The 27,644-nt window shown below is 37.7% G+C and overlaps 1 protein-coding gene across 1 annotated transcript; it reads left to right on the top strand.

Annotated features, from left to right (window-relative positions):
* The first annotated feature begins 4,703 nt into the window (after positions 1 to 4,703).
* Positions 4,704 to 26,143, top strand: Smco2 (single-pass membrane protein with coiled-coil domains 2). The gene is made up of 9 exons (XM_026392365.2): positions 4,704 to 4,834; positions 7,950 to 8,049; positions 10,076 to 10,209; positions 10,804 to 10,953; positions 14,408 to 14,495; positions 17,220 to 17,276; positions 19,427 to 19,483; positions 20,801 to 20,976; positions 25,945 to 26,143. The coding sequence occupies exons 1-9, from the start codon at positions 4,704 to 4,706 to the stop codon at positions 26,141 to 26,143; spliced, it is 1,092 nt and encodes a 363-aa protein (XP_026248150.2).
* Positions 26,144 to 27,644: the final 1,501 nt, after the last annotated feature.

Below are 27,644 nucleotides of genomic sequence, written 5' to 3'. Positions count from 1 at the left end.
ACAGGCCACTCTTCTGGGTCTAATTAATGGGTTCATTGAGAGGATTAAGGCAATTATGTAAGGAAAGCATTTAGGGCAGAATTGGAGAAAATTGGTCAAAAAAACCCACAAACATCCCTGTCCTTGTGAACCCTAAGTTTAAATGGGAGCACTAGCAATTGTCCAGCTCTGCCCTAACCTCCTTCCTTACATAATTGCCTTAATCCTCTCAATGAATCATTAAGTAGATACTAGCCAACCCTTTTTACAGATGAAGAAGTTATATTTGGCCCCAAATCAAATAGCTAATACATGGCAAAACTACGTAATCCTAAAATTCATGCTTGTAAGAACCATTGTATATTTTATCTCCATGTTGCTGGATAATTTTGGTAGGTGTAGAGGAAAATCTTTAAGAGTTGAAGTGCTTAGGATTTGTAAGGTCAGTATTTTAGGCTCTTCCTTTGGGTGCTCATTTTCCCAAGAATGATGGGAAAATGAGAACCAGTGAGAAATGTGAACTTGGCACTGAAGTCTTGGAACAAGGTGAAAGAGTGAAGAAAGTATGGACTTCAAATGAAGGAGGCAAAATGGCAAAACCTATAGGGTAGAAGCAGCCCTGTTTTGCAAGATCAACTGTTTGTTCATTCCTGCCTGTAGGGAAAGAGTGGGGGAGGTCACGTCCTCCATCATAGAAGATCTTTGAGCCTCTGTAGAAAGCTGGATTCTCTGAAAGAGAAGGCCAGCAGTAGATGATGAGGCTAGAGGTGAGAGGGGGTAGGTGTGGCAGAAAAAGCTGGGGTTGGAAGAGCACCCAGGTTGCCATGTCAGAGGTCAGTAGCTGGGTGAGCAGGGGACAGGGTGGGAGAAGTTGGCAAGGGAAGCCTGGAGGCAGGCTGGTGTTGCAAGTTAGAAGAAAGGCAGGAGAGAGCCCGGCTGCTGGAATCTCCTGAGAGGGGGTTGAAGGGTTCATGTGCCGAGTTCCAATTGGAATGTCAGAGAGGGAAGGCCCAACTGCAAACTTACCTGCCTGTGTGTGTACCACTCTTCAATGGCCTCCTCTTTCCCTTTGATGCTGGGGAAAGGAGGCTTTGCCATCACCAAATCTTTCCAGGGAAACTTGACTGCTGCTAGTCTACCTCATTGAATTCAGAGACATTACTGATTACCAAATTGGGAAGAAAGAAGATATCACCAGGTATAGAGACTTTTCTCCAACTGTTCCAGCTCATTTTGACCTGGCCAGGAGCCTAGGCTGACATCAAATCCCTGATGCTTTGATGCTTGCCTAGCATGTGTGAGACCCTGCGTTCAATCCCCAGTACCAAAACCAACCAAACAAATAAACAAAACAAAACCATGCTTGGTGAATTTCTGAGATCCCAAATAACCAGCTATCGGGGGCAGAAGAGGGTAATTTGAGTGATCAAGCCTAGAGAAAATTCCCTCAAATTATAAGTCAGAGATTTCATTAGCTGTCTTCCTATAGTTGATTCATTCCTAAAATGTATGAATGCTTCTCCAAATTTTTTTTAAAAGCTTTTATGGACCTGGGCACAGTGGCACAAACCTGTTATTTCATCTACTTGAGAGGCTGAGGCAGGAAGATTACAAGTTCAAGGCCAGCCTAGGCAACTTAACGATCTGTCTCAAAATTTTTTTAAAAAATATAAAAGGGCTGGGGAGGTATCTCAGAATAAAGCACACCCCTAAGTTCAACCCCCTATACTGGGGGAAAAAAACGTTTTTATGGGGCATGAATGAAGGAGAAAGTTTCACTCTGGTGTACCAAACAGTCCTAGAGAATAAATGAAGAAAGTGGGATGAGCCCTTCCAGACTTTCCTATGTGTATGGATCATCAGAGTTCTTGTTAAGATGCAGGTGCTGATTCAATGATCCTGGTATAGAATCAGAGATTCTGCCTGTCCAGCAAGCTCCCAGGCGATGCTGATACTGATGGTCTGCAGACCACACTTTGATTAGTCAGGACTTTCACTATATAACTAGCCAAAAGTTATGACTGCATTCGAAAGATGAGTTGTTTTAGTGGTAAGAATGCTGTTAATGAGTCTATGAGAACAGATTGTCCATTAGGGTTGGGTAATACAGTAGGATGATTGCAGAACTCAGAATCAGAATTGGCAAGTTTAAATGCTGCTTCTACCAATTGGTAACAATAAAACTTTCAATAAGTCATGGTTGTCTCTGAGAGACAGCTTCTTCATCTAAAAAGATAGATAAAAATATCTGCCTTATTAATAGACCATGAGATGGTGTGAGGATTACACGAAACAATTTGGTAAAAGTGCTTTATTAACTGAAAGTGCTGCATAAGATGCTGCTTATGTAGCAGTTATTATTACTGCGCTATTTGAAGTTAAAGAAACCTTCCTAATTTCTCCATTTCCACTACTTTCATTTTGATTGATAGGTGATTTTAGTGTTTGCTGTCTACCTGATACTGTGTTGAACACAGTAAGAGAGAGATACTTGGCTTACTCCTCACAGCTTCAATAACATTGACAGTAGTATTGTCAGCCCCATCTTACAGATGAGGAAGGAGGACCAGAGGAATAGAATTATGTCTGGATGTTGAGGGTTGATACTAGGATATGAACTCAGCCTGACTTTCCAAAATCCAACTTTCATTCACTGTATTCAACTGATTAATTGTAGTAAACACCCAACACCATAGAAGAAGGTGATAGTGTAGAACTGGAGTTGGCAAATTATTTCTGTCAAGTACAAGACAGTAAATATTTGGGCCTCTGTATGCCAAATGGCCTCTGTTGCAACCCTCTAACTCTGTCACTGCAGTGCAAATGCAGTCATAAACAACATGTCCAGAAATGAGTATGATCCTGTTTCAGTAAAATTATTTACAGAAACAGGTGGCAGGCTGGATGTGGCCTGCAGGCCATGTTTTGCTTTGCCTACTCCAGAAAATTCTGAGTTGTGCAATATAATAGTCACTAGATACATGTGGTTACAAAATTAATTCCTCAGTTGCATTAGCCACATTTCAAGAGCTCAGTAGAAATACATGGCTAGTGGCTATTGGATTGAACACCCTGCAGGACAGTTCTATTATCACAGAAAGTGCTATTGGAGAGTTCTGGTCTGTATCATTTTTGGAGGTAGTCCTAGGGGAAATCCCTTACAAGTAGCTCTGAGGACATGGAAGATGAGTTCTGGTTTTGCTGTGTAACCATCCAAATAAATCATCTCCCAGAGCCTTAGTTAATGTGTACATAAAATGAGGATCATACCTTCCTGGTGGTGGTGGTTCAGGAAGGGAGTGAGAAAATACGCGGAGAGCACTGTGATGTCTTAGGGGGGCTGGAAAGACATGAGCCATCATTAGGATTCTATTGTTATTGAAATGTGAGAAATGTGAGATGGAATTTGTGGGGTGTCCAAATAGAGATCTAGGTTTTTAAATCACTCCTGAGGAAGCCCTTAAGATTTCAGAGAGTTGATGAGATAAGGAAATTTTATTATTTGTAGAGTATTCTATTTTTTTTTTTTTTTTTTTTTTTGTGGTGCTGGGGACTGAACCCAGGGCCTTATGCATGCGAGGTAAGCACTCTACCAACTGAGCTATATCCCCAGCCCTAGTATTCTAATGTTTGAACAAATTATGGTGGCACAGTATATTGGTTAAACCTTTTAGATAGCAATCTGTTTCCCTAAATCCTTAAAAACCTGTACTTTGTACAATGTGAGGCAGCAATTCCACTTCTAAGCAAGTATCCTAAGTTTATAGTTTGTAGCCTATAAACATATATAGAGATTTTAAAGTTTTCTCTTTTTTTTTTTTGGTAACAGGTATTGAACTCAGGGATGCTTAACCACGGAGCCAAATCCTCAGCCCTTTTTTATATTTTATTTAAAGACAGGGTCTTGCTGAGTTGCTTACAGCCTCACTAAGTTGCTGAGGCTGATTTTGAACTTGTGATCTTCCTGCTTCAGCCTCCAGAACCACTGGGATTACAGAAGTACATCATTGCACCCGCCTCATTACTATATTATTTATATTATGAACAACAAGAAAAGATCTGGTTGTTAATAGTGGGAAAAGAATAAAACAAATGTCAAATTTAGAAACAAAGATAATGTACCAAAATACTAGAAAAGGTTAAATTGGGCAATCTGGAGTTATCTTTGGTTATCTCTGGAGTAGCAGTCATTTTATTTTCATCTTTCATCTCTTCTGTTTTTCGTGATGAGCCTATTATTATATCATATCATCAGAAACAGGCTATAAAAATGGAGATTCCTGGGCTGGGGTTGTTGCTCAGTGGTAGTGCGCTTGCCTACCACGTGGGAGGCACCAGGTTCCATCCTCAGCACCACATAAAAAATAAATAAAAGTATTGAGTCCATCTGCAACCAAAGAGATTGTTTTTAAATGGAGATTTCCATCCCCTCAGCTGGCTGTTATACATTCCTCTATAGTATTCCCATTGGGGGATTCAAAATACATCTCCCAGTCCCAGACATAGGTGTGTCCTTGGGGAGACATACACATGACCTTCCCTCATTTCTGTGGGCAGAGAAACCTCAGAGCCAGTTTCAGGTCCTTTACAATGATGGCCATCGTGGCAGGTCAAGGACCTGGGTTATCTCCCTGAGGAGGAATCAGCTAGGTGTCAGAGGAGATGATGGAGTTGCCATCTGGCATGACATTCCTCTTTTGTCCCTGTCCCTGCAGTCTGAAGGAATGGAGCTCACACCCCCAAGTCTAAATGATGGGACATCTCTGCAGACAAAGACAGCTGGGAAGGAACAACCGTTGACTGAAAAAAACAATGGCTTTCTCCAAAATCTCGGTGTGGCTGAAGGTGCAATGAAGTAAGTGGGGCTGCGCCTGCAGCAGCTGCTTCTGCGTAAGTGTCTGGAGGCGTCCTCAGGCCAGTGGGATGAAAATGAGGAGATTGTGAGATTTTTCAAGTTCAGGGTCTGGGTGGATGTTCTTCCTCCAATTCACCTAATTTTAATCTCATGAATATTTATTGAAGGAGGCCTGAGGATGCACTGAGGAGGCCTGTGATCATGAACTAGGCAGACACCACCAAGTGGAAACTGTCAAGACTCTGATCTTGATTTGGGAAAATTGATAGTTTCAGGGCCTCATTATCTTCACTTGCTAAAGACGTAAGCCATTTTAAGTACTTTCCAGATTAGAGCTAGTACAAATATTTATATAAGCTAGTACAAATATTTTTATATACACATATTAGCATTGTATGCTAATATGTGTATATATACACACATATTAGCATACAATGAAAGTATGTACATATAGGCTAATGATTAACAACATTTTTTATTAGAAATCCTTTCTCTCTCTCTCTCTCTCTCTCTCTCTCTCTCTCTCTCTCTCTCTCTCTTGTTAGTTTGATACTGGGAATTGGACCCAGGAGCTCTCTACCACTGAACTACATCCCCAACCCTTTTTATTTTTTATTTTGAAGTAAGATCTCACTAAGTTGCTGAGACTGGCCTAGAACTTATGCTCCTCCTCCTGCCTCAGCCTCTTAAGTAGCTGGAATTACAGGTGCTCAATACACCCCTATCCCCATCCAGCAAGAAAACTTTCTTTTTAATTTATATTCTTTTAGATGTTGATGGACCTTTATATTATTATTATTATTTATTATTATTATATTATTTATGAGGTGCTGAGAATCAAACCCAGTGCCTCACACATGCTAGGCAAGCGCTCTACCACTGAGCCATAACCTCAGCCTTGGAAAACTTTTTTAAAATGAAAGATTTTCCAGAATTCCTCACATATCAGAAAAGCTATTATGATAAAAGAGATTTTAAAAAAAATTTTGTAGTTGTAGAGGGACACACAATATATTTGTTTATTAATGTATTTTTTTATGTGGTGCTGAGGATTAAGCAGTGCTTCACACATGCTAGGCAAGCGCTCTGCCACTGAGCTACAGCCCCACCAAAGATGTTTTTAAATGCATTTATAATTTATTGAAAATAGTAGCTTGTACATTTGGAAACTCAGAGAAGTATTTATTCATGTAAGCAATATTTATTCAGGCTGAAGAAATATACATAGTTTCCAGAACCCCTTCCTATATCACAAATGTATTATGATTCATTGAAAAGTGTGTGTGTGTGTGTACATATGTGCATTTTAGCAAAACATCAACAGTTCAAGAGGAAATGGACAAATGATATCAACATAATTGTTCCAGGAAAGGAAATATAGCTGAGTTGTATACATATAAGCAAAGACGCGCAACTTCACTCTTTAAAAAAAAAAAAAGATTAAAATGAGCTACCCATTTAAATATACCAGGCTGGCAAAGATATGGTTCTAGAAAAAGAGTGGGAAAATAGTCACTGTCATCATTTTTCTGGAAATGTAAATTAATTCCACCTTATAAAAACATGATTTGGTAAAATCTATCAAAATTTGGAATGTATAAAGCTATTGACCTAGCAAGTCAACTTTTTAGGGATTTCCAATAGATGTACATATATATAACATACAGATATGTAAGGCATTCACTATAGCATTGTTTATAGTAGCAAATGCTAGGAAATAAACTACATGTCCGTTAATAAAGAACTGAATAGAAATTCATCATACAGGGGCTGAGGTTATAGTTCAGTAGTAGAGCGATTGCCTCATATGTGTGAAGCACTGAATTCAATCCTCAGAATCACACAAAAATATTGTGTCTATCTCCAATTTTATATATATATATATATATATATATATATGAAGAAATTTATCATATGGTCTTATCAGATAGTCATTTCATAAATAAAGCAGTTTTGTATATACTAATATAAAATGGACTCCAAGGGAGTTTGTTAAAAAAGAGATTTACTGTATTGGTCTCCCTTTTAGAGGAAGGGGATTGAAAGGGAGGGATGAAAGGAGGGCACAGGAATTGCAGAGGAACATAATCTACCAAATGATGCTAGGTCTGTGGATGAATATGCCATAATGAATACAACTTATTATATAATTATAATGTACAAATAATATTGATAATAATAATAGAAGGAAAATCAGTAAGCAAGCAAAGGGGGGAAGGGAAGGGAAGATAGTGGGGAATGAGGCTGATCACATTGTGTTACGTGCATGTACAAATATGGCATGCTAAGTCCCACTATTATATATAATTATAATGTACCATTAAAACTGCTAAAGACCAAAAATAGAAAGTAAAAATAAAAAAATAATTTTAAAAATGTGGCTGTGTAGAATACTCCTCTAGCACATGCGAGGCACTGGGTTTGATCCTCAGCACCACATAAAAATAAATAAATGAATGAATGTCCAACTACAATAGAACACACACACATACACACACACACACACACACAAAGACACACACACACACACCATCACACCATGCTCTTGGGAAAAAATAATAATCATAAAGAAATTGAAGGCTCAGAAACAGTATATAAATATCCTCCCACTTATGATTTAAAAGGCACACACACACACACACACACACTTAGATAAACAACCACATCTGCTTATTTATCATGGACTGTCTGTGGAAGAATAATAAGGGAGAAACATAAACATTGTCAGGAGACGAGTGGGGGTATGAAGGTCAAGAGGACATCATAAACTTACTCCCCTCTCCCCATTATTTTAAACCAGGTTTTTTAACTCTACTTGTTTATTTTGAACACACATTTATACATGCATATACACACAGCTGCAATGACTTTGAGATCTCATTGACAAATAATTGATTGACTCAGCCAGTAAATATTTATCCAGCCCATCTGTTTCTCTTTTTTTTGTGAGATGGCCTGTGTGGCATTATTCACACAGAATGAACTCAGAACCTGACCAGCAGGTGCCCCTTGGGGCTGGGAAGATCCCAGGGTCCTCCTTTAGAAACGGGGAGGGCAGGCCTGAGCTCTGGCCCGTGACATAGTAACAGCCTTGTTTCCATGGTGTGGCTTACAGTTTGCTAAGAGAAATGACCAAAATGGACCAGAGCTTGGACGGATTGGACGATAAAGACAAGGTTTGCTCTGAAACTCCTCAAACTGACTTCCTTCACAAAGTGGACACCAAAAAATGGGTAAGCAAGACACATCTCCTCTCTCAATGTGGTGAGAATGAGGATTTCCTCCCAACAGGGACAAGACTTCAGAGCTTGAAACCAGGAGGGAGGCAGGGTGTGGCCTTACTGTCACTGTAGTCTGTGGTTAAAACATGAGGTAATTGCTAGTGTTCCCGTGGGGGGAAAAATGTGTATTATGTGTTATTTTTGCCCCCGGTGATTTATGAAATAACTAACATTTTTCACCTTAGAGAAGATTGTTACATGAAAAACCACTCTGTGCTTGCAGATTGTCTTTCAATAGGCTTCACCGCTATACCCTCAATTTAATCTTTCAGGGAGAATCCATCTTCTTCCTCCTTCTGGTGGCTTTAGGTCTTCACTGGCTTGCAGCTCATACCTCTAGTCCCTGCAGAGGACTTCTCCCCTGATGCTATGCTTTTCCTCTTCTGTCTCTCATTGAGATATTTGTCATTGGATTTAGGACCCATCCAGGTAACCCAAGATGGTCTTTACTCAAAATCTTTAACTTAATTACAGGTGCAAAGACTCTTTTTCCAAACCAGGTAATATTCACAGGGTCCTAGTATCAGGACACAGATATGTCTTTGGGGGCTACCACCTAACTTGTTGCATTATGTGAACTTGGATGAGTCATTAATATGAATGGCCTAGAGGATTTCAAGTGCCTTTATTCACCTCAAATCTATCATGAGAATGAAAAGAAATAATTCACTTGACAGTGATTTGTAGAGTCATGTGGGTGGGAGTTATCCTTCCTGACTCTGCCAGTACTTTATGCAGATACTTCAATAAGAAATTTGTCAGTTCTCCCTACTCCAAACTTTTCTCTTTCCAGTTTAAAAATAGTTTTGCTGAAATTCGGGAATTTCAGGTCAAACATCTTCACAGGTCAGAGAAATATTTCTCAATAGTTTCTTTAAAAAAAAAAGAAAAACAACATGTTCAAAGACAATCTATTGTTAATCTTTGTATGTATAGAACTGATGTGCCAGGAAATGCCTTGAATGTTTTTCTAGAACAAGGCACATAAGAAAGAAAGAAAGAAATTTTGTGGCTCAAACTCAGAGTAGGCTGTTACCCCAAACTCTTTGATATGAAAAAAAATTAAATCAAAAGAGAGCTTAAAAGAATTACACAGTGATCCACCACATTCCACACCTACCCTTTAAAAATGTTAACTTTCACCACATTTGCTTAGTATTTATGTATATATAAATAGATGGAATTTTCTGAACCATTTAAAAAGTAGGTCAGAGTCAATATAACACTTCATCCCTGTTTACTTCAGAAAGCATCCCTAAAAATAGACTTTCTTTTACATATCTGAAATACTGTCATCACATCTAGGAAGATTAACAATAATTCTATAATTTATTCCTGTATCCTCAATTCTCTCACTATTCTAATTTCTGCAATTGTGCCCGAAATTTAGGGCACAATTTAGGGCTGTATTTTTTAAACCAACATCCAAGCAAAATCTATGCAATGCATCCAATTGCTATATCTCTTTAGACTCTCTTGATATATGGGACAATTCCTAACACCTTCTCTTTTCCATTAAAATAAATTTGAATAGATCTGGAGAGTCAACTTATTTGAGCAGAGTTTTAGAGTCCAATGGTCAGATGGAATTCTAATACACATCAACGCTCAAAGGAGCTCTGGTTTCTTGTTGTTTTGTACTGGGGATTGAACCCAAGAGCACAATACCCCAGAGCTACATCCCCTGTTCTTTTTATTGTTTACTTTGAGACAGGACCCCACTAAATGGTTGAGGCTGGCCTTGAACTTGTTATCCTCCTGCCTCAGCCTCCTGAATCACTGGGATTACAGGCATGAGCCACTGTACCCAGCAAGAGCTCTGAAGTACATGTCCCTGCCCCAGCCTTTCATAAACTGAAGGTGCAGGTCTCAGAGGGCTGTGTTGGGTGGAGCTAGAGAAACCTCTACTTCTTGTGATAACCTATTTGTTCTGCTTTGCTTCCTTCATCATCTTGATCAGGATATGTTGGAGCCGAAAGCTGAACAGGGCCAGGACCTTCAGAAAGAACAGGATGAGCAAAAACCAGATCTTGTTCATGAAGTACCTCAACTGTCCACATCGATGCTGTTTCCAGAGAACAAGATCCCTGAGCTGTAAGCCTTGGCACCTGCAGAAAAAGTGCTTAATGACTGGGGGGCAGGAAGGATGAAATTTAGCAAAGTATTGAGGGAAAACTGAATGGATTTAAATTCCATACATGTCTTGAACCACAAAGCACTCATGCCAAGGGCTTCTCTTTGCAAACTTATCTTTGAAGCTTGAAATTAATACCTACCTCAACCTTCTCATATAACTTTCTAGATATGGAAATCATTCTCATTATCATGACAAATATATTGTGAAGCCCTTGTAGACCCTTCCTCCGTTGTATACTTCTTCCTCAACAAGATGCAACCATTATCCTGATACCAATATTTAGCATTTGCCCCATGGAAGGAAATTAAAAATACATCCACATTTTGTGGATAAATACGAAATTTGCTTTGTTTTATCCAGCCTTTTAAAGACCTGTTAAAATGGATATCAGATAAAGGCCCAAACTTCTTGAGTCCTAAGTGCCCACCTGTTCCATTTTGATGATAAGAAATGAATAAACAGACCCATTTGTCATTCGAAAGAAGAGAGTTTGGGGCTATGTCAGCCAATCCCCACTTGCTTACCTACCAATGATCCTAACATTTCTGCAGGAGTCCACAGAGGATATTTCTCAGGCTGAACTACTGGAATGCAAAGATGGGTCTGCAAGTGAAAGACGTTGGAGCGGATCACATTGACTGGATGGAGAAAATCAACAACATTATACAAAAGATAAATACAACGGAAAGCACAGTGAAAAGGTAATTGTAGGATACTGAAGTCGGTCAAAAAATAGTGAAAGGTTTTATAGCTTCCACAACCTAAGATGTTCTGGATTTAAAGGGATGAAATCGTTAGGATAAGAAGTATAAAGTCCTGTGATCTGTAATCAATGCCACAAAATCTTAGAGCGGAAATTGAAGTTATCTGCATCTTTGCTCTGTGTTCTCTCACACACTTTCTTTAAGGCTGAGTTAGTTACCACAGGAATGTGTTCAGGTCTTCAGTACCTTTGAAGGTTATTCAGTATTGTTGACAGGACATGCTTAGGGAAAAAAATGTGAAGCATATTTGGTAATGTGCCTCTGGATTTCAGTGGGACATTTTAAGGTGAAGAAAAAGAAAAGGTAATTGTTATTGCTGAGCATGGTGGCACAAGCCTGTAATCCCAGTGACTCAGGAGCCTGAGGCAGGAGGATCACCAGTTCAAGTTTAACCTGGGCAAGTTAATGACACCCTGTTTTAAAACAAAAAAACAAAAAAGTCTGGGGGTATAGCTCAGTGGTGGAACACCCTAGCACCAAAGGAAAAAAAATCATCATAATAATTGTTATTCATTTAACCACTAGAATAAAGAGAATGGGTTCTGGAGTCAGAGGGACCTGAGTTTGAATCCTGACTGACATTTCTTGGCTAAATCACCAACCTTTTTAAAGCCGTGGCTCTCCTCTTCTATGCAGAGGAACTAAAGGACACCTCACTGGCATATTGTAGGGACTCAATACAATTCTGTATGTAAAGATCGTAACATGGGACCTGGTCCACAACAAATGATTAATAAATGGAAGTCACTGTTAGAAATGCGTGCCTGTAGAGCGCTCGCCTCGCACGTAGGAGACCCTGGGTTGGATCCTCAGCACCACATAACAATAAATAAACAAAATAAAGACATTGTGCCCATGTATAACTAAAAAAAAAGAAATGCGTACCTGTGGCCTTCTGAACTTGCCCACTATGCTCCAAACCCTTCCTACTGCAGGGCTACCTTTCTCGCTGTTCTCCTACCTTTCAAGGGTTAGCTTTTCAGCAAAAGATTCCTTCACAGAAGCCTTTTGACCATCCTATCCAAAAGGGTCCTTTTCCCCTGCTGAAACATTAATAATATATTCTTTTTTAAAAGGGCTCTGTGGTTTTATTAATTCAAATCACATATATTAAGTTTTTTCCCATTTTTAAAAGGAAGATATAATTCACATACAGTAAACTATGTCTTTTAGTGTATGGTCCTGTAGGTTTTGAAAAATGTGTATAGTGGTGGAGCCAACGGAGTGAAGATGTGGGACACCTTCATTGCTCCACGAAATCCTTCATGCCGTCCTGAAATCCACCACTGTCCCCAGGCCAAGCTGCTGGTGACCACAGATCTATCTGTCCCCATCGTTTTACCCTTTCTGGAATCTTGTATGATGGCATCTCAGAGCACATGAAGCCTTTTGAGCCTGCCTTCTTCCATTTAGTAGAGTGCACTTGACATTCACCTATGTTGCTGTGTGTATCGGCAGTTTCCTCCTTTTAACTGCTGAATAGTATTCTTTTACATACATCTAACTCCATTTATTCATTTAGCAATCAAAGAACTTTTAGGATTTGGGGCAAATATGTATAAAAATAACAAACATTCATATATAGGTTTATGTGTGAGCACATATTTTTCTTTTTCTTGCATAAACAACAAAGAATGAGAATGCTGGGTTAAATAGGGTTGTATTGTAAGTGTACATTTAATTTTTTTCTGACAGAATGGCTTTTATTTTGGAGTATTGTGAGTGGGAGAGGGAGGAGTCACTCAAACAAGGGATTTTCTTTATATATATATATTTGTTTTTATTTATTCTTTTTAGATATACGTGACAGTAGAGTATATATAATACATACATGGAATATAACTTTTTCTGATTAGGATCCAATTCTTGTGGTTGTACTTGATGTGGAGTGTTACTTGTCATGTATTCATATATGAACATAGGAAAATTATGTCTGATTCATTCTACTCTCTTTCCTATTCCCATCCCCCATGCCTTTCCTTCATTCCCCTCTGTCTAATCCAATGAACTTCTATTCTTCCCTCCCCCTCCCTTATTATGTGTTAGCATCTGCATGTCAGAGAGAACATTCTGACTTTGGTTTTTTGGAATTGGCTTATTTCACTTAACATGACATTCTCCAGTTCCTTTCACTTGCCAGCAAATGCCATCATTTCATTCTTCTTTATGGCTGAATAATATTCCATTGTGTATATATACCACTGTTTCTTTTTTCATGTAAAATTTTTTATTTATATATGACAGCAGAATGCATTACAATTCTTACTACATATATAGAGCACAATTTTTCATATCTCTGGTTTTGTACATAGTATATTTACACCAATTAGTGTCTTCATACATGTACTTTGGATAGTAATGATCATCACATTCCACCATCATTAATTACCCCATGTCTCCTCCCTTCCCCTCCAACCCCTCTGCCCTATCTGGAGTTCGTCTATTCCTCCCATGCTCCTGCTCCCTACCCCACTATGAATCAGCCTCCTCATATCAAAGAAAACATTCAGCATTTTATACCACTGTTTCTTTATCCATTCATCTATTGAAGGACACCTAGGTTAGTTCCATAGTTTAGCTATTGTGAATTGAATCAATGTTCATAACAATGAACACTGATGTGGCTGTGTCACTGTAGTATGATGATTTTAAGTCCTTTAGGTATAAACCAAGGAGTAGTATAGCTGGGTCGAATGGTATACATTTATATTTTTAAGAAACTGCCGAATAGTTTCAAATGGCTATACCATTTTGCATGGCTTCAGCCGTGTATTAAGAGTTCTAGCTGCTCTGAATCCTCACCAGCTCTTGGCATTGTTAGGATCCTTCTTCTTTTTTTCTTTTCTTCCTTCTTTCTTGTTTTACTATAATTATTCTAATATATGTGTAGTGGTATCTTATTGTCCTCAATTTTCATTTAGCTAATAACTAATGATGTTAAGTCTTTTCTTATACTTACTTGATATATCATTTTGGATGAAGTGTCTGTTTGCATCTTTTGCCCATTTAAAAATTTGGGTTGTTGGCTTATTTATTATTGAGTTGTGAAGGTTCTTAATATATTCTAGATAAAAGTCCAGATATTCAAAATAAAATTTTCCTTCCTAATTTGTGGCTTGACTTTTCATACCCTTAACCATGTCTTTGGAGCAGCAGTAGGTCTTCATTCTATTAGGCCTGACAGCTCTTTCATATTATCTAGATGACATTGGGTGTTTTTTTTTTTTCTTTGTTGAATTTAATTTAATTTACAACTTCTCATTCCAATACAATCATTACCCAAGTATCTATATAGGAACAGCACTTCTTTTTGAAAGATCAAAAGTATCGATTCTATTGGGTGTCTTTTCTTAATTCTCAGGACTTAGTTTATCCCTTAATCTATTTGCAGCTTATTAAATGAGGTGATGTCCCTGGAAGGCCAAACTGAAAATCTGGGGGACCGGGGCCTTGACCCTGTCAAGGAGGCAAACATTGAGGTAAGCTGGAGGCTTGGGAGCTTCTGCCCTTTCTCCCTACCCCTTCTATCATTTCACAGGCCACAACAAGAAGTAAGATGCCTCTCTGTCACAAAGAAGGGCGCTCTCTCGTGGTCAGTTCTGAGCGCCTCTTGGGTAACACCACTTCTCTCATTACTCAAGAAGCCTAGACTTCCCATTCTACCTTAAAACTAGGTAAGACAGAGTCGATAAATCTCTATTTGGTGCCATCTTAAGGTACGTGTAAGTACCTTAAGGGAAGTTCTTTCCTTAATATTGGTATCCCACCACCTAACAGCACAGAGAAACCACTCAGGAAATAAATATTCCTCAAGAATTGCATCTTTAGAATATAAGTGTTTGATGAGCTCTTGAGTGGTTTTCACAATCTTCAGTTTTCTGATTGCTTTGTCTCCTTGCATTTCATAGAAACTCTTTTTAGAGAAATCGTTTATTTTCTATTTTTAAAAGAGACAGGATATGAAGCTGAAAGGTAGTGATCAATTTTGAGCATGAATAAGACTTCAGAATTCTAACTGGTAATTCTTCCACTCTCCTGTAAGCCAGGCCTTTAAAGAGAAGTCCAAAATGAAAATTTTCACTTTTTTCTAAAAAAAAAAAAAAAAAAAAAAAATTCTGTATCTATCTCTTTTTTATTGAAATTGCCAGCCTCTGCTTTGTTCAAGCTCTAGAATTTAAAGTGGATTTTGGAAGAAGTAAAATTTACTTTATGTATTGTAGGAAGGTAATGTTTATTTAGAGTCCTCAATATTAAAAGTCACCTCCAGACCAGCACAGATTTCTTACCTGGAGAAGAAAAAATTACTTTTAAACATAATAGAGTCTGATATTCTCAGTCATAATCTTATTTTGCACTAGTTTAAAAGAAAACAGCTCCCCACCCACCCACCCACACACATGCACTATTTTGGGCTTTGGAAATTGCAAACTCTGGAAAAAAGAAACGGACGGTCTCCTTTGACATTTTTCCCAAAAGTCAGCTGAATGTATTATAGGAATGTGGTTTTCATCGGGAGGCAGAGATTAGGAAGGACAAATATCTAAAGACTGGGGAGAAAGATGGAGGAGCAAAGTTAAATAAAAGTGAGTTTTTTGTTTTGTTTTGTTTTGTTTTTGAACAAAGGAGAAGTTTGGGATAGTAGGAAAAGGGCAGACATCATACCTATGTCTGGAAATTGTCTGTACTGGAAATATGAAACTTTGTATACACATTAAAAACAAAACTAAACAAAACCAGGCCTGTGCTTAAAAACAAGAAACAGTCCCAGTATCCACCAGTGGGTATGTGGATAAACTGTGGGTCCTGTGTGGTGAAATACCACTGTGCAATAAAAAGGAACAAACGTCTTATTTGCCCAAAACATGAGTGGACTCTGATGCCTTAGGCTAAGTGAAGGACCCCAGACTCAGAAGGCTATGGGCGTATGACTCTATTTAGGTAACACTCTGCAAAAACCATAGGAAGAGAAAACAGGTTAGTGGTTAGGGGTTGAGTGGAGAAAGGGAGGAGGGGATTGACAAAGGGCACAAAGAAATGAAAGGAAATGAAGAAAACAGTCTGTAATCCCGGTGGCAGTGATGACTACGTGACAGTATACAAGCATCAAAATTTAGGAACTATATTATCTTGAAAGGTGAGTTTACTGTACATAAATTGTACCTCAATAAATATGTTTTTTTAAAAAAATGACCCAATCTCTGTTGTCAAGTGTACGGGCTGATGGAATTTCCTCTGGTGAGGAAAGTAAGGAAGTTAATAAAGTTAAAATAATATCACAGGTATTGGCTTATTTATTCCTCATGATAAAATGGAGTAAGAAAAATGTGAAAGAATAATTTAGTAAGATTATTTCTGGAAAAAAAGAAAAACAGAAACAAAGATAGGTTTATTTAAAAGACCTTTAAAACTGTGGACTGCCTTTTTAAAAAAATTTATTTATTTTTAAAAATTTTTTTAAATTTTAATTCGTTATATATGACAATAGGATGCATGACAATGCATATTACACACATAGAGCACAATTTTTCATATCTCTGGCTGTACACAAAGTAGAGTCACATCCTTCGTGTCTTCATACATGTACTTAGGGTAAAGATGACAATCGCATTTGTGGACTGCCTTTTGAGGTGGCCTTTGGGTATCACCTGATCATTGAGTCCTCACGTCCATGAAGCTTTCTGAAATCCCCAAATAAACATCTAGATTTTTATTCTGAGATGAACTCTGTCCTAGTTATCTTTGACAAGTTCTGCATAAGATGTTTGTTGTATAAGTAAACCAGAACGTCAATTAAAATGTGATCATTGTAGCATAACTCCTTCCTGAGTAATTAAATCACATGATCAATTCGGGGTTGGTGACAAATTAACTTGGTACGACATGGAGGTGACTACACACTTTCCAGGGTAGCAATAAGCTCCTGGTGAGTAAAAACTGTTTGAAGAGGTAAGTACTCCTGTTACTTGTTTCCAACTCGCTCAGTATCTACCTCCGTGGCCATTTATGTAGGATGCAGCTAGCGATATCTTGATTTAATGCTGTTTTGTAGATTAATACACAGAACGGCATTGGGGGTGGAACAGCTTTTTTTCAATCTGAAACTTTTTGACCTCACATGTACTTTCTCCTAAAAATAATTTGTTTTGTTTCACTTCCACACATCATTCATTACAACTTCTACTTTATATGCTTTTGTTTTCTAGGAGAAGATCATAGAAATTAGAAAGCAATTAAGAGAAATGAATAACAAATTGACCCAGGTAATGATAAAATGGCTTTACAACTTAAGGAGGTAAATTATTCTTGGAGAAATCTCAAATTTAGAGAATTGCAGGGAATGGAATCTGAAATTCAATGAAAATACTCTCAGAAGTTGAAACCAAGAAGGGAACTTACTGTCATGTAGTCTGTAATCTTACTTTCAAAAAAAGAAAAGTGTGATTCAAAAAGATGAAGTGATGAAGTCACTTGCCCATTTTTCCAGATGAAAAGAACCAGTCTTTGTCATGCTCCCCATTTATATTAATATTATACATAAACATGCATATGCATTTTTCTTCTAATAGAAGTAATACATACTTATTTTAGCAACTAAAAATTGTGAGACTAATTGAGATTTTTTTAAAAAAGAAAAATGATCCCAGTCCCTCAAAAGGCACATTTTATTTTAGGACATTTATATTCTAAGATGTAATAGGACCTTTATATCTTAGGACATTTATATTCTGATATTCTGAATTTTTCTTGTACATATATTTGTGTATTATTGTTATTTCAATGAGATCATATTATACACACTGTTTTGCAATTGCTTTTTCATATAACAATTTTCTTCAATAGTTTTCTATGCTTGTAGGTGTCCTCTTACCTTTTTTTTTTAGTCACTGCTATTATGCAGGTTTGAATTTACACCAAGTTAATTTTGTTGGATATCTGGGACTGCATACACCCTGTTTGCCACAAGAAACTGTGCCTTGAAAATCCATGCCTTGCCTTACTCTTACCAGGGCTTCTTCAAGAATCAGTTTCTAGGGCTGGGGTTGTGGCTCAGTGGTAGAGTGCTCACCTAGCACACATGAGGCAGTGGGTTCAAACCTCAGCACCACATAAAGATAAAGGTATTATGTCCACCTACAACTAGAAAATAAATAAAAGAATCAGTTTCTAGGGACACTGCCATCTCTAAAACTGATCTTTTGTGAATCCAGCACACTGTTCTTCCTGCTGTAACTCTGCTTTTCAAGGTATCCTGGGATGATTAATTTAACACATGTGAAAGCATCATAAATTCTGACATATGTGTAGTTGGCATTCATGTCTTAGAAGGGAATGGTTTGGTTTTGGCCCCTGTCTTGTTCTTTTTTTCTTTTTAAAGATTTTTAGCTTTATATGGACACAATACCTTTATTTTATTTATTTTTATGTGGTGCTGAGGATCGAACCCTCACACATTCGAGGCAAGGGCTCTACCATTGAGCCACAACCCCAGCTCCCTGTCTTACTGTCAGAAACCATCTGTGTTCTCTCCTTGATAACTTCCTGGAAACATGGGAAGAGAACAGGAACTAAAACTTTTTTATAAATAGCTTTTGCTAAACCAGGGAGCCTGAATATTCAATTAAATAAAATAGGACTTCATAGTTATAAATTATAAATTTTTAAGTATTTAAAAGAAATACTTTTTGCCAGGCACTGTGGCACATGCCTGAATTGCCAGTGGCACAGGAGGCCAACGCAGGAGGATCACAAGTTCAAAGCCAACCTCAGCAATTTAGTGAGGTACTGAGAAATTCAGTGAGAACTTGTCTCTAAATAAAATACAAAAAAAGGGGCTGGGGATGTGTCTCAGTGGTTAAGTGCCCCTTAGTTCAACCCCCTGTACCAATATATATATATATATATATATATATATATATATATATTTTTTTTTTTTTTTTTTTTTAATGAACACTTTCTGGGCTGGGGATATAGCTCAGTTGGTAAAGTGCTTGCCTCATGTGCACAAAGCCCTGGGTTCAATCCCCAGCACACACACAAAAAAACTTTCTTATTTTCTCAGAAACATACTAATGTCCTGAGGAAGTTTTGTTTTGTTTTGTTTTGTTTCTAAGGAGCAAGGAAGGAGTACTGCATAGAGAAAAAGATAATTTATAACAAGTGGCTAATGTGTAAATGTATACTTTCAAAGTACTGAAAATAATCTTGGTAATCTATTGATTAATCCTTTGGCAGTTTGCAATTCATGGTTCATGAACAATTCATGAATTTACTCTAAGAGGAACAATTTCACCAAGTAAAAGTAAACTTCAACCCACACTTTATAAGTGGTGTCAAATGAAATGAGGGATTTTATTGTATAAACCAGAAATTATAATTTTCATTTTGCTCAGAAATATGGATATCCTTTCAGGTAGATGCTTGTAATGAAGCTCATGAATTAAAGGAGAAACTCATTGAAAGAATAGAGGTAAGATTTTACAGATACACCAGTTCAAATAAATCACAAGATTTCTATCTTAACCCAGAGGTTATTTGTTCCCTTAGAACTTGCAGGTACACCACACTGCAGTCTCTCTTTAGTCTTATCTCCTTCTCCCTTCCTGGCCTTCTGCTTCGGGCCAACAGAACATCTCACAGTTTTGGTGCACTCTTGAGCTGATACCCCTGTGCTGCTTCTACTTCCCATCCCTCCATCTGGAGCATTTCTCCATGTCCACGAATTACCATTCTGGGTGTTCTCAGTTCAAATGTCACTGCGTCTTCCAGACCTCTCTTATTCTCCCCTGGCCAGGAAATGACTTCATCTTTGAATTCCTTCCCCATAGTCTCACACATCCAGGTAAATGTGAACGCATGAATGAATGTATCAACCTGCTTCCTTCTCACAGGTACCTATTCATCCCACATCTCCAGTAGGTGCCCCCAAACCTTCAGCTACTCTCTGTTTCATTACCTAGTTTTCTCTTTAGTGTGTATATTAATCCATAGCATCTAATGTATGTGTGCATTTGGTTATTTGTTCCATAGCCCCTATAAACGTACATGTAATAGATTGTACCTTCCTTGTGTATTTATTATTACTGTATCCTAGAAGAGTGCCTAGTTGGCAATAGTCACCCAATGAATATGTCTACAAATTTATTTACATAAATGAACAAATTAGATTAATTCAGTACACAGATATCTTCCTGCTTGAATAATCCAATGAAGATTAGCATGCAGGGGGGATGGGGTTGTAGCTCAGTGGTAGAGTACTTGGCTAGCATGTGTGAGGCACTGAGATCTATTCTCATCACCGCATATAAAATAAAATAAATAAAATAAAGGTCCATAAACAACTATATATATTAGAAAAATATTTTAAAAACAGATTAGCATGTGAGTTTCACTTAATTGTCTACTATGGTGCTTCCTTACACTGTGAATGTGTAAGTCCCCTCTTATTGAGTATGCCCTTACCAATGATTTCCTCATGTCACATGCACATGATTTATCATGCAGGCACCTGAAGTCTCCCTACTTGGGAAGTTGAGAGGCAGAAGGATCACAAGTTCTAGTCCCTCCTGGGAAACTTAGTGAGATCTGGTCTCAAAAAAAAAAAAAAAAAAAAAAAACAGCACCTGGGGATGTAGCTCAGTGGAAGAGTGCTTGCCTAGCATGTTCACTGCCCTGGGTTTGAGCCCCAGGGCTGAGGTGTGGTGGGTGAGGACTAGGAGACCGCTAGAATGATTAAAAAAAAAAAAAAGTTGATTTCTCTCTCTCTCTCTCTCTTTTTTTTTCCCAGAACTTTTATAAGGAAATGACTCTGCTGAATACTAGGTTGGGAATGTACCAAATTCAAGAAAGGGAAACAGATTCTTACAATTCTGAAGAAATGAACGTGGAAGAAACAGATCCACTGCTTCCTGAGGCCTCACCACCCCCTTTAGAACAGAACTCTCCTTCCCACATTGCAGCATGGTGAGTTGGAAAGAGGGGCCCTTATAGGCTGGATTTTCTTTCTTTCTTTCTTTCTTTTTTTGGGGGGAGGGGATAAATTTATCTATATATGATATCTATATGTTTATCTATATATGAGATTTATCTACCTATTATCTAAATCAAGCTGTGATACAACCTCCACCACCAAAGGAACATTCTCACTAAGCAGATTTGAAAACTTTTGGTTGCTGGACAGGATGCCTTTCTCCTGTGTGGTATTGGAGACCTGTATATGGTGAATTCTGATTCTTTGGGTCTTTTTCTAGAGATGCTACATTATCCTAAAGACTCTGAGCAATATTCTCTTCTAAGAAAAGAATTCTGATTCTTCATTTCCAACCAACTAACCCACGTAGAAGCTTTAACACTCTATTTTCTCAAGTCCTTTCCTTTTAAAAGCTGAGTTGTCTTTTTGTTGTTGAGTTGTCAGAGTGTGTGCACCCTGTACCTTGCACATAATCTTGTTATAGAGCCAAGAGCATATTACTGCACTTCAGGTGTTGCAAATCTCTTTTCTTGTAATACTCAATGGGATACACAAAGGCAGGGAGCTTATCTTCATTTGGGGACATATATAGAATATTCTTATAATGCTCAGCAAATGTCAAATTAATAAATAAATGAGGAGTACAGTCAGTGAAAATGATGAAGCAAAAACCTCAGAAAGGGCTGGGGATGTGGCTCAAGTGGTAGTGCGCTCGCCTAGCGTGCGTGAGGCACTGGGTTCAGTTCTCTGCACCACATAAATGTGAAATAAAGATACTGTGTCCACCTAAAAACTAAAGAAATAAATATTTTTTTAAAAAACTCAGAAAATTTTCTCTTCCTTAAACCTGAAGAAAATTATCAGAATCAACTTTTTCAGAACTCTCAAAATTAAGGATTTAGTATCTGGAATCTATAAGAATCTCTTTAACGTCCAAAAGAAAAATAACGCAGTTTTCAAAATAGTCAAAGGACTTAGATATGACATTTCTCCAAGAAGATAGATGTGTGGTCAATAAGCACACTGGTCAAAAACCACAATGAAGCATATGAAAGGATGATTGATGTCATTGGTCATTAAGGAAAAGCAAATCAAAACCACACTGAAACATAGTGAGATGCTACAATATACCCAGTAAGATGATCTACAGTCATCTCAGCCGGGTGTGGTGGTACATGCTTGTAATCCCAGCAACTCGGGAGGCTGAGGCAGGAGGATTGAGAAGTCCAGACCATCCTCCACAATTTAGCAAGACCCTCATCAACTTAGCAAAACACCCTGTCTAAAAATTTACAAAATATAAATAAAAAGGACTGGGGACTTAGCTCGGTAGTAGAGCACCCCTGGGTTCAATCCCTAGCACCAACAAAACAAAACAATACAACACACACACACACACACACACACAAAAGCATTAAAGAAGATGTGGAGAAACCAGAACCCTCATAGATTGTTGGTGAGACTGTAAAATGATACAGCCACTTTGGAGAACAGTTTGATAATTCCTAAAAATGTTCGACAGTGTTACTATGTGACCCAGCAATTCCACTCCTCACTCCTCGGCATATATGATCTAGTCAGACATATGTCCACACAAAAACCTGAACATAATTGTTTATGGCAGCATTATTCATAACCGCCCCCAAATAGAAACAACCCAAATGTCTATTAACTGATGAATGGATAAACAAAATGTGGTATATCCACACAATGAAGTATTAGACACAAAAAAGAATGAAGCACTGATACAACATGAATGATCTCAAAAAAACATGCTAAATACAAGAAGCCAGACACAAAAGGACATGTATATGATACCTTTTATGTAAAGTTCAAAATAGGAAAATCCATACAGACAGCATGTAGCTCATTGGTTATAAGAGCACATTATAATAGAGAATAGAGAAAGAGTGACTGCTCGTGAATATGGGTTCTCTTTTGGGGAAGATGATATTTTCCTGGAATTAGTGACATTGGTGGTACACCCTTGTTACTAAACTAAATGCCACTGACACATACACTTTAAAGGGTGGATTTCGTGGGATATGAAGTAGCTCTCAAAAACATAAATAAGTAAATAAGCAAATGTCTCTCAGTTATTACTTCATTGTTATATAGGGAGATTATAATCCAGTTGATTAGCCATCTTTTTCTCACATCATTACATCCTAATTAAGATTTTGTCCACTCTCTTGTTAAAGAACTGGAAGCATATTAGTTCCATTAAAGCATATTTATGTACTGCTAACATTTTGAGGAGGTTTACCTTGTGCAAATAGTCAATCATTATGTATCATTTTGTGCTATTTTGGCTTCAGAATGTAGCCTCTTTTTTTTGAAATTTTTTTAATATTTATTTTTTTTAATTTTTGGCGGACACAACATCTTTGTTTGTATGTGGTGCTGAGGATCGAACCCTGGCCGCACGCATGCCAGGCAAGCGCGCTACCGCTTGAGCCACATCCCCAGCCCAGAATGTAGCCTCTTCTTGGTATTGTCCTCCAATCCTTTGATTCTCTTTCTATACTGACCCCTTGTGTAATGACCACAAATAATATGAACACTTTGGAAAAGACTGAAAAATTTTTTGTACCACAAGATTTGAAAAATAAATAAATAGATAGTATTCAAAAGTTAAAAGAATATTTTTAGTCTCATAAAAATAAGTTTTAAATGAATAAAATTATTAAAAACACTAAGGGGATGTTTAAAAGCCTTATTTTAATTTAATAGCTATGATGTTTTCCAGAGAAAAATGTTTGACCCTTTTAAAATAGACATTATATATACTTATATTTGCTTAATAAAATATTGAAGAGCCTTTAAATTAAAAGTCCAGTTATTATAAATTAAAATCAAGTGATTCAGTAGTGTCAAAAAAACAAACATGAGTTCATCCATACCTAGAGAATTCACTGTAGGGAAGAAAAAATCTGGAATGACACAAAGAGAAAAAGAAAGGGAAAAAAGGAAAACAAAAAAAATACAAAAACAAACAACAAAACCCTAAAACACAATAGAAATAATAAATGAGGGGCTGGGGTTGAAGCAGTTGGTAGAGTGCTTTCCTAGCATACACAAGGCCCTGGGTTCAATCCCCAAAACCACCAAAAAAAGAAGGGGAAAAGAAAGAAAGAAAGAAAGAAAATAATAAGAAAAGAAAGGAAGGAAATATTTTAAAAAATTGTTTATATTAAAGCTATGGGATTGTAATTTCTTCTTTTCTCTGTTTCCCAAGTTATCTATAATTCAGAAATTTGCATCTTTTTAAAAACTTAAAAAGTGTTTTTTAAAGAAAGTATTCTAGTTTCATGTTTTCAAAGATGACTGTTTGGGAAGTTAGGAAGAATAGAGTTTTTTACTTTTTTTTTTTTTTTAGTTGTTGATGGACCTTTGTTTAGTTAATTTACTTATATGAGGTGCTGAGACTCAAACTCAGTGCCTCACACATAACTAGGAAAATGCTCTACCACTGATACACAATCCCAGCCCTAGATATGTTTTGGTAGTATTTTTCCTTTTCATAAGAAAGAATAAATCTAGACTTAGGGGCCCTTAGGACAGGGACCTCTCTACTTCATGTTAGCAGCACTCAAAGCTCCTTCTTAACAGAGTATCTTTAAAATGTTGGTTCTTTAATAAATGTGTGAGGTAAAATCAATTACTTATGCAACTGCTACGAGGTAGCCAGGGGGTATAATGCTAAGAAACTTGGCTCTGGTTTCTAAAATCCACCGAGTTAGGTCACAAAATAGATCCAAAGCTGGCATTACCTGTGCCCCAGATTTTCTATTACGAAATAAATCCTACAGTATTTATCTCTAGGTAATTAGATTATCTGTGACATTTCTTTTCTTCTTTATGTTTTTCTGGATTTTCTAGATTTTCTGCCCTAGTCATAGATTACAGAATTTAATAACGCAAGGACTTAAAATCAAATGAGTAAAATACACCATGGGTCCAGCCTAGAAAAGGATTTGAAAAAGTTTAGATTACTTTATAAGGGAAAATCTTGTGGCAGAACAAAACTGGTGACAGAGCTTCATTCCTACCTACCATCATGATATATTTTGTGTGATATCTGATATATTTATGGTTTGGATACAAGGTATCCCCCCAAAGCTCCTATTCTCAGGAATATTCGGAGGAAAAGTGAAAATGGATTGTGACAGCTGTGACCTAATCACTTCATCCTAGTTGGAAGAGACTTACTGGTGGTAACTGAGGCTGGGGGAGGTGGGTCACCCGGGGCATGCTCTGGAAAGGTTGTTTCTCCAGCAGCCCCTTCCTCTCTCTGCTTCCCAACCCCACGATGAGCTAAGCAGCTTTCCTCCATTGGTCCTTTCCCTCTGATGTTCTGTCTCACCTCCAGCCCAGAGAAATGGAGTCAGCTGTCTATGGACTGAGACCTCTGAAACCATGAGCCCCAAATAAACTTCTCCTGTAGGTTGTTCTTGATGTGTATTTTGGTCCTAGCGATGCAAAAACTGACTAAAACACATGGAAGAAAATCTAACTGCCAGTGTCTTTCCATGCCCCCAAATAGGCATCCCACCCCTCAGGACAGGCAGAGCCGGGACAACCTGCGGGAGTGTGAGAAGAGCCCCAACACATCCAGGGTTTTTTGTTGCCTTGTGGCTGTCCCACATTAGATTCCATTCCCAACCCTCGTGTGGGCTGTGAGCACTCATCTGTTCCAAGCCCCTTCTTTTACAGATGTGAACCGAGATCAATTTTTTTTTTTTTAGTATTTATTTTTTAGTTTTAGGTGGACACAATATCTTTTATGTGGTGCTGAGAATTGAACCCAGTGCCTCACGCATGCTAGGTTAGCATGCTACCACTTGAGCCATATCCCCAGCCCCCAAGGAGCCGGGAGTCCTATCAATGCATGCTCTTCAGGTGTTTTTTTTGTTTTGTTTTGTTTTGTTTTTTAACACAGATGTTTTCTTTCCTCCTAGGAAACGTGCACTGAGAATTTTCATCATGTTTTATGTCCTCACCTTCACTGGAATTTCATGTTACGTCCTGTTTGTGGATGCTACATTTATCTTTGAGAGGGTGCTCCCTAGCATACTTGGGCGCCGCACAATGTGGGAACTTCGGGAGATGATCGGGCCTTTCTTGAACTTGGAAGTAGAAGACTTGTTACCCTCCTAAAAATTCAGAAGCTACTGTTACCCTACTGACTTTCTCCCCAATAAAATTCTGGCTGTTCCTGTATTATGAGGGTTAACTTATTTTTTAAAAAAACTCTTCAGTATTTTGTGAAGCACATTATAATTACATGAATATGAAAAGTTTATCTTTACCCTAATGACTCCTGGTGACTTCTTGAATCATTGGCACACATTGTTTAAAACACCTGAAACCACTAGCCTGCCTGCCTTTCCCCAACATGGGGACAGTCAACTGAGACAGTCAAGTACTAGCACTCTTGAGCTATTATTGTCCCCATTTTGACCACTGATGTCTCAGAAAAGAAAAGCACAGAATTCCTCCCCTCTGTGTCCAGTTTTACTTCATTGGATTGGGACCCTTTTTGGAATATAGTAGATATAGATATAGATTTTTCTTCTTAATATTTGTTTCTCCTTTTGGTGACCACACCCTGATTTTGCCTTGAAGGAACTATCTTTCTCCTGTAAGTAGATTTATAGGTGGCTTTTCAGTTGATGCAACCATGTTGCATCAGATGACCTTTAAGAATGAGAATTTTAAGAAGAATCATGCAAAGAATGGAAATGAGTGCAACTTCAATTTTGTGAACTTGTCCGTATCTTTTCCTGCTTAATTAGACTCAGTTCTGTCACTTACAATCAGAGGGACTCTATCTCATACAATAAAGAATTTTGAACATTCAGCTAGAGCATTTTATCCCTAACTTTGTAGGTATTTTAATATAAAAATAGTTTTAACTGAACCATGCAAAATTAATAGAACCATAAAGACTAAATGGTGTAGGAGGGCAGATGGAGAGCTGGAGATTAAAAGTTAAAAGTTCATCCAGTGATCTGAGCAGTCTAAAGAAGTTGAAAAAGGAATGAAAAGGAGGTGATGGAGAAGTGGACAGGTAAATGTGAATTTTATGAAACATGGTAGTGTAATGAGCTTGGAGTGGAGGGCAGTGACAAAGGAATGTGAAATATGATCCATCTGAATAGATCTTGAAGGATGGATCTTTTCATGGCAGAAAGGAGGAAAAAGCATTTCAGAGGGGAAAAACACCATGAGGACAACTTAGAAGTCAGGCATATTAGGCAGAGTTAGGACAGTTGCTGGAGCATAGAGCTTGCCATGCTGGTTTGTTCATTCCTTAAAAACAAATACCACACTTCACTCATTTTTGTGGTCTCAGGAATAGACCCAAATGCTAGCCCACAGACTGGATGCATCAGAATAATTTGGGGGAACTTTGTACATTAGAGATTTCCAATCCCACCCCAGATATTTAGATTTAGCAGAACTAATGTGGAATACAAGAACTTTATTTTTATTTTATATATTCATTTATTTATCTATCTATTTGGTACTTGGGGTAGAATCTAGGGCTATAGGCTATCAAGATAAAAGTGACATTTGAAGTTTGTACTATCCAAAGCTGTGTGCATAATGGCAATCTTTTTTTTTAAGACTCTAGCTTTCTATCTATCTAAAGATA

This window comes from Urocitellus parryii, chromosome 5, assembly GCF_045843805.1.
Source record: "Urocitellus parryii isolate mUroPar1 chromosome 5, mUroPar1.hap1, whole genome shotgun sequence".
NCBI classification, from domain to species: domain Eukaryota; kingdom Metazoa; phylum Chordata; class Mammalia; order Rodentia; family Sciuridae; genus Urocitellus; species Urocitellus parryii.
This window is presented reverse-complemented; position numbering and strand designations above follow the sequence as displayed.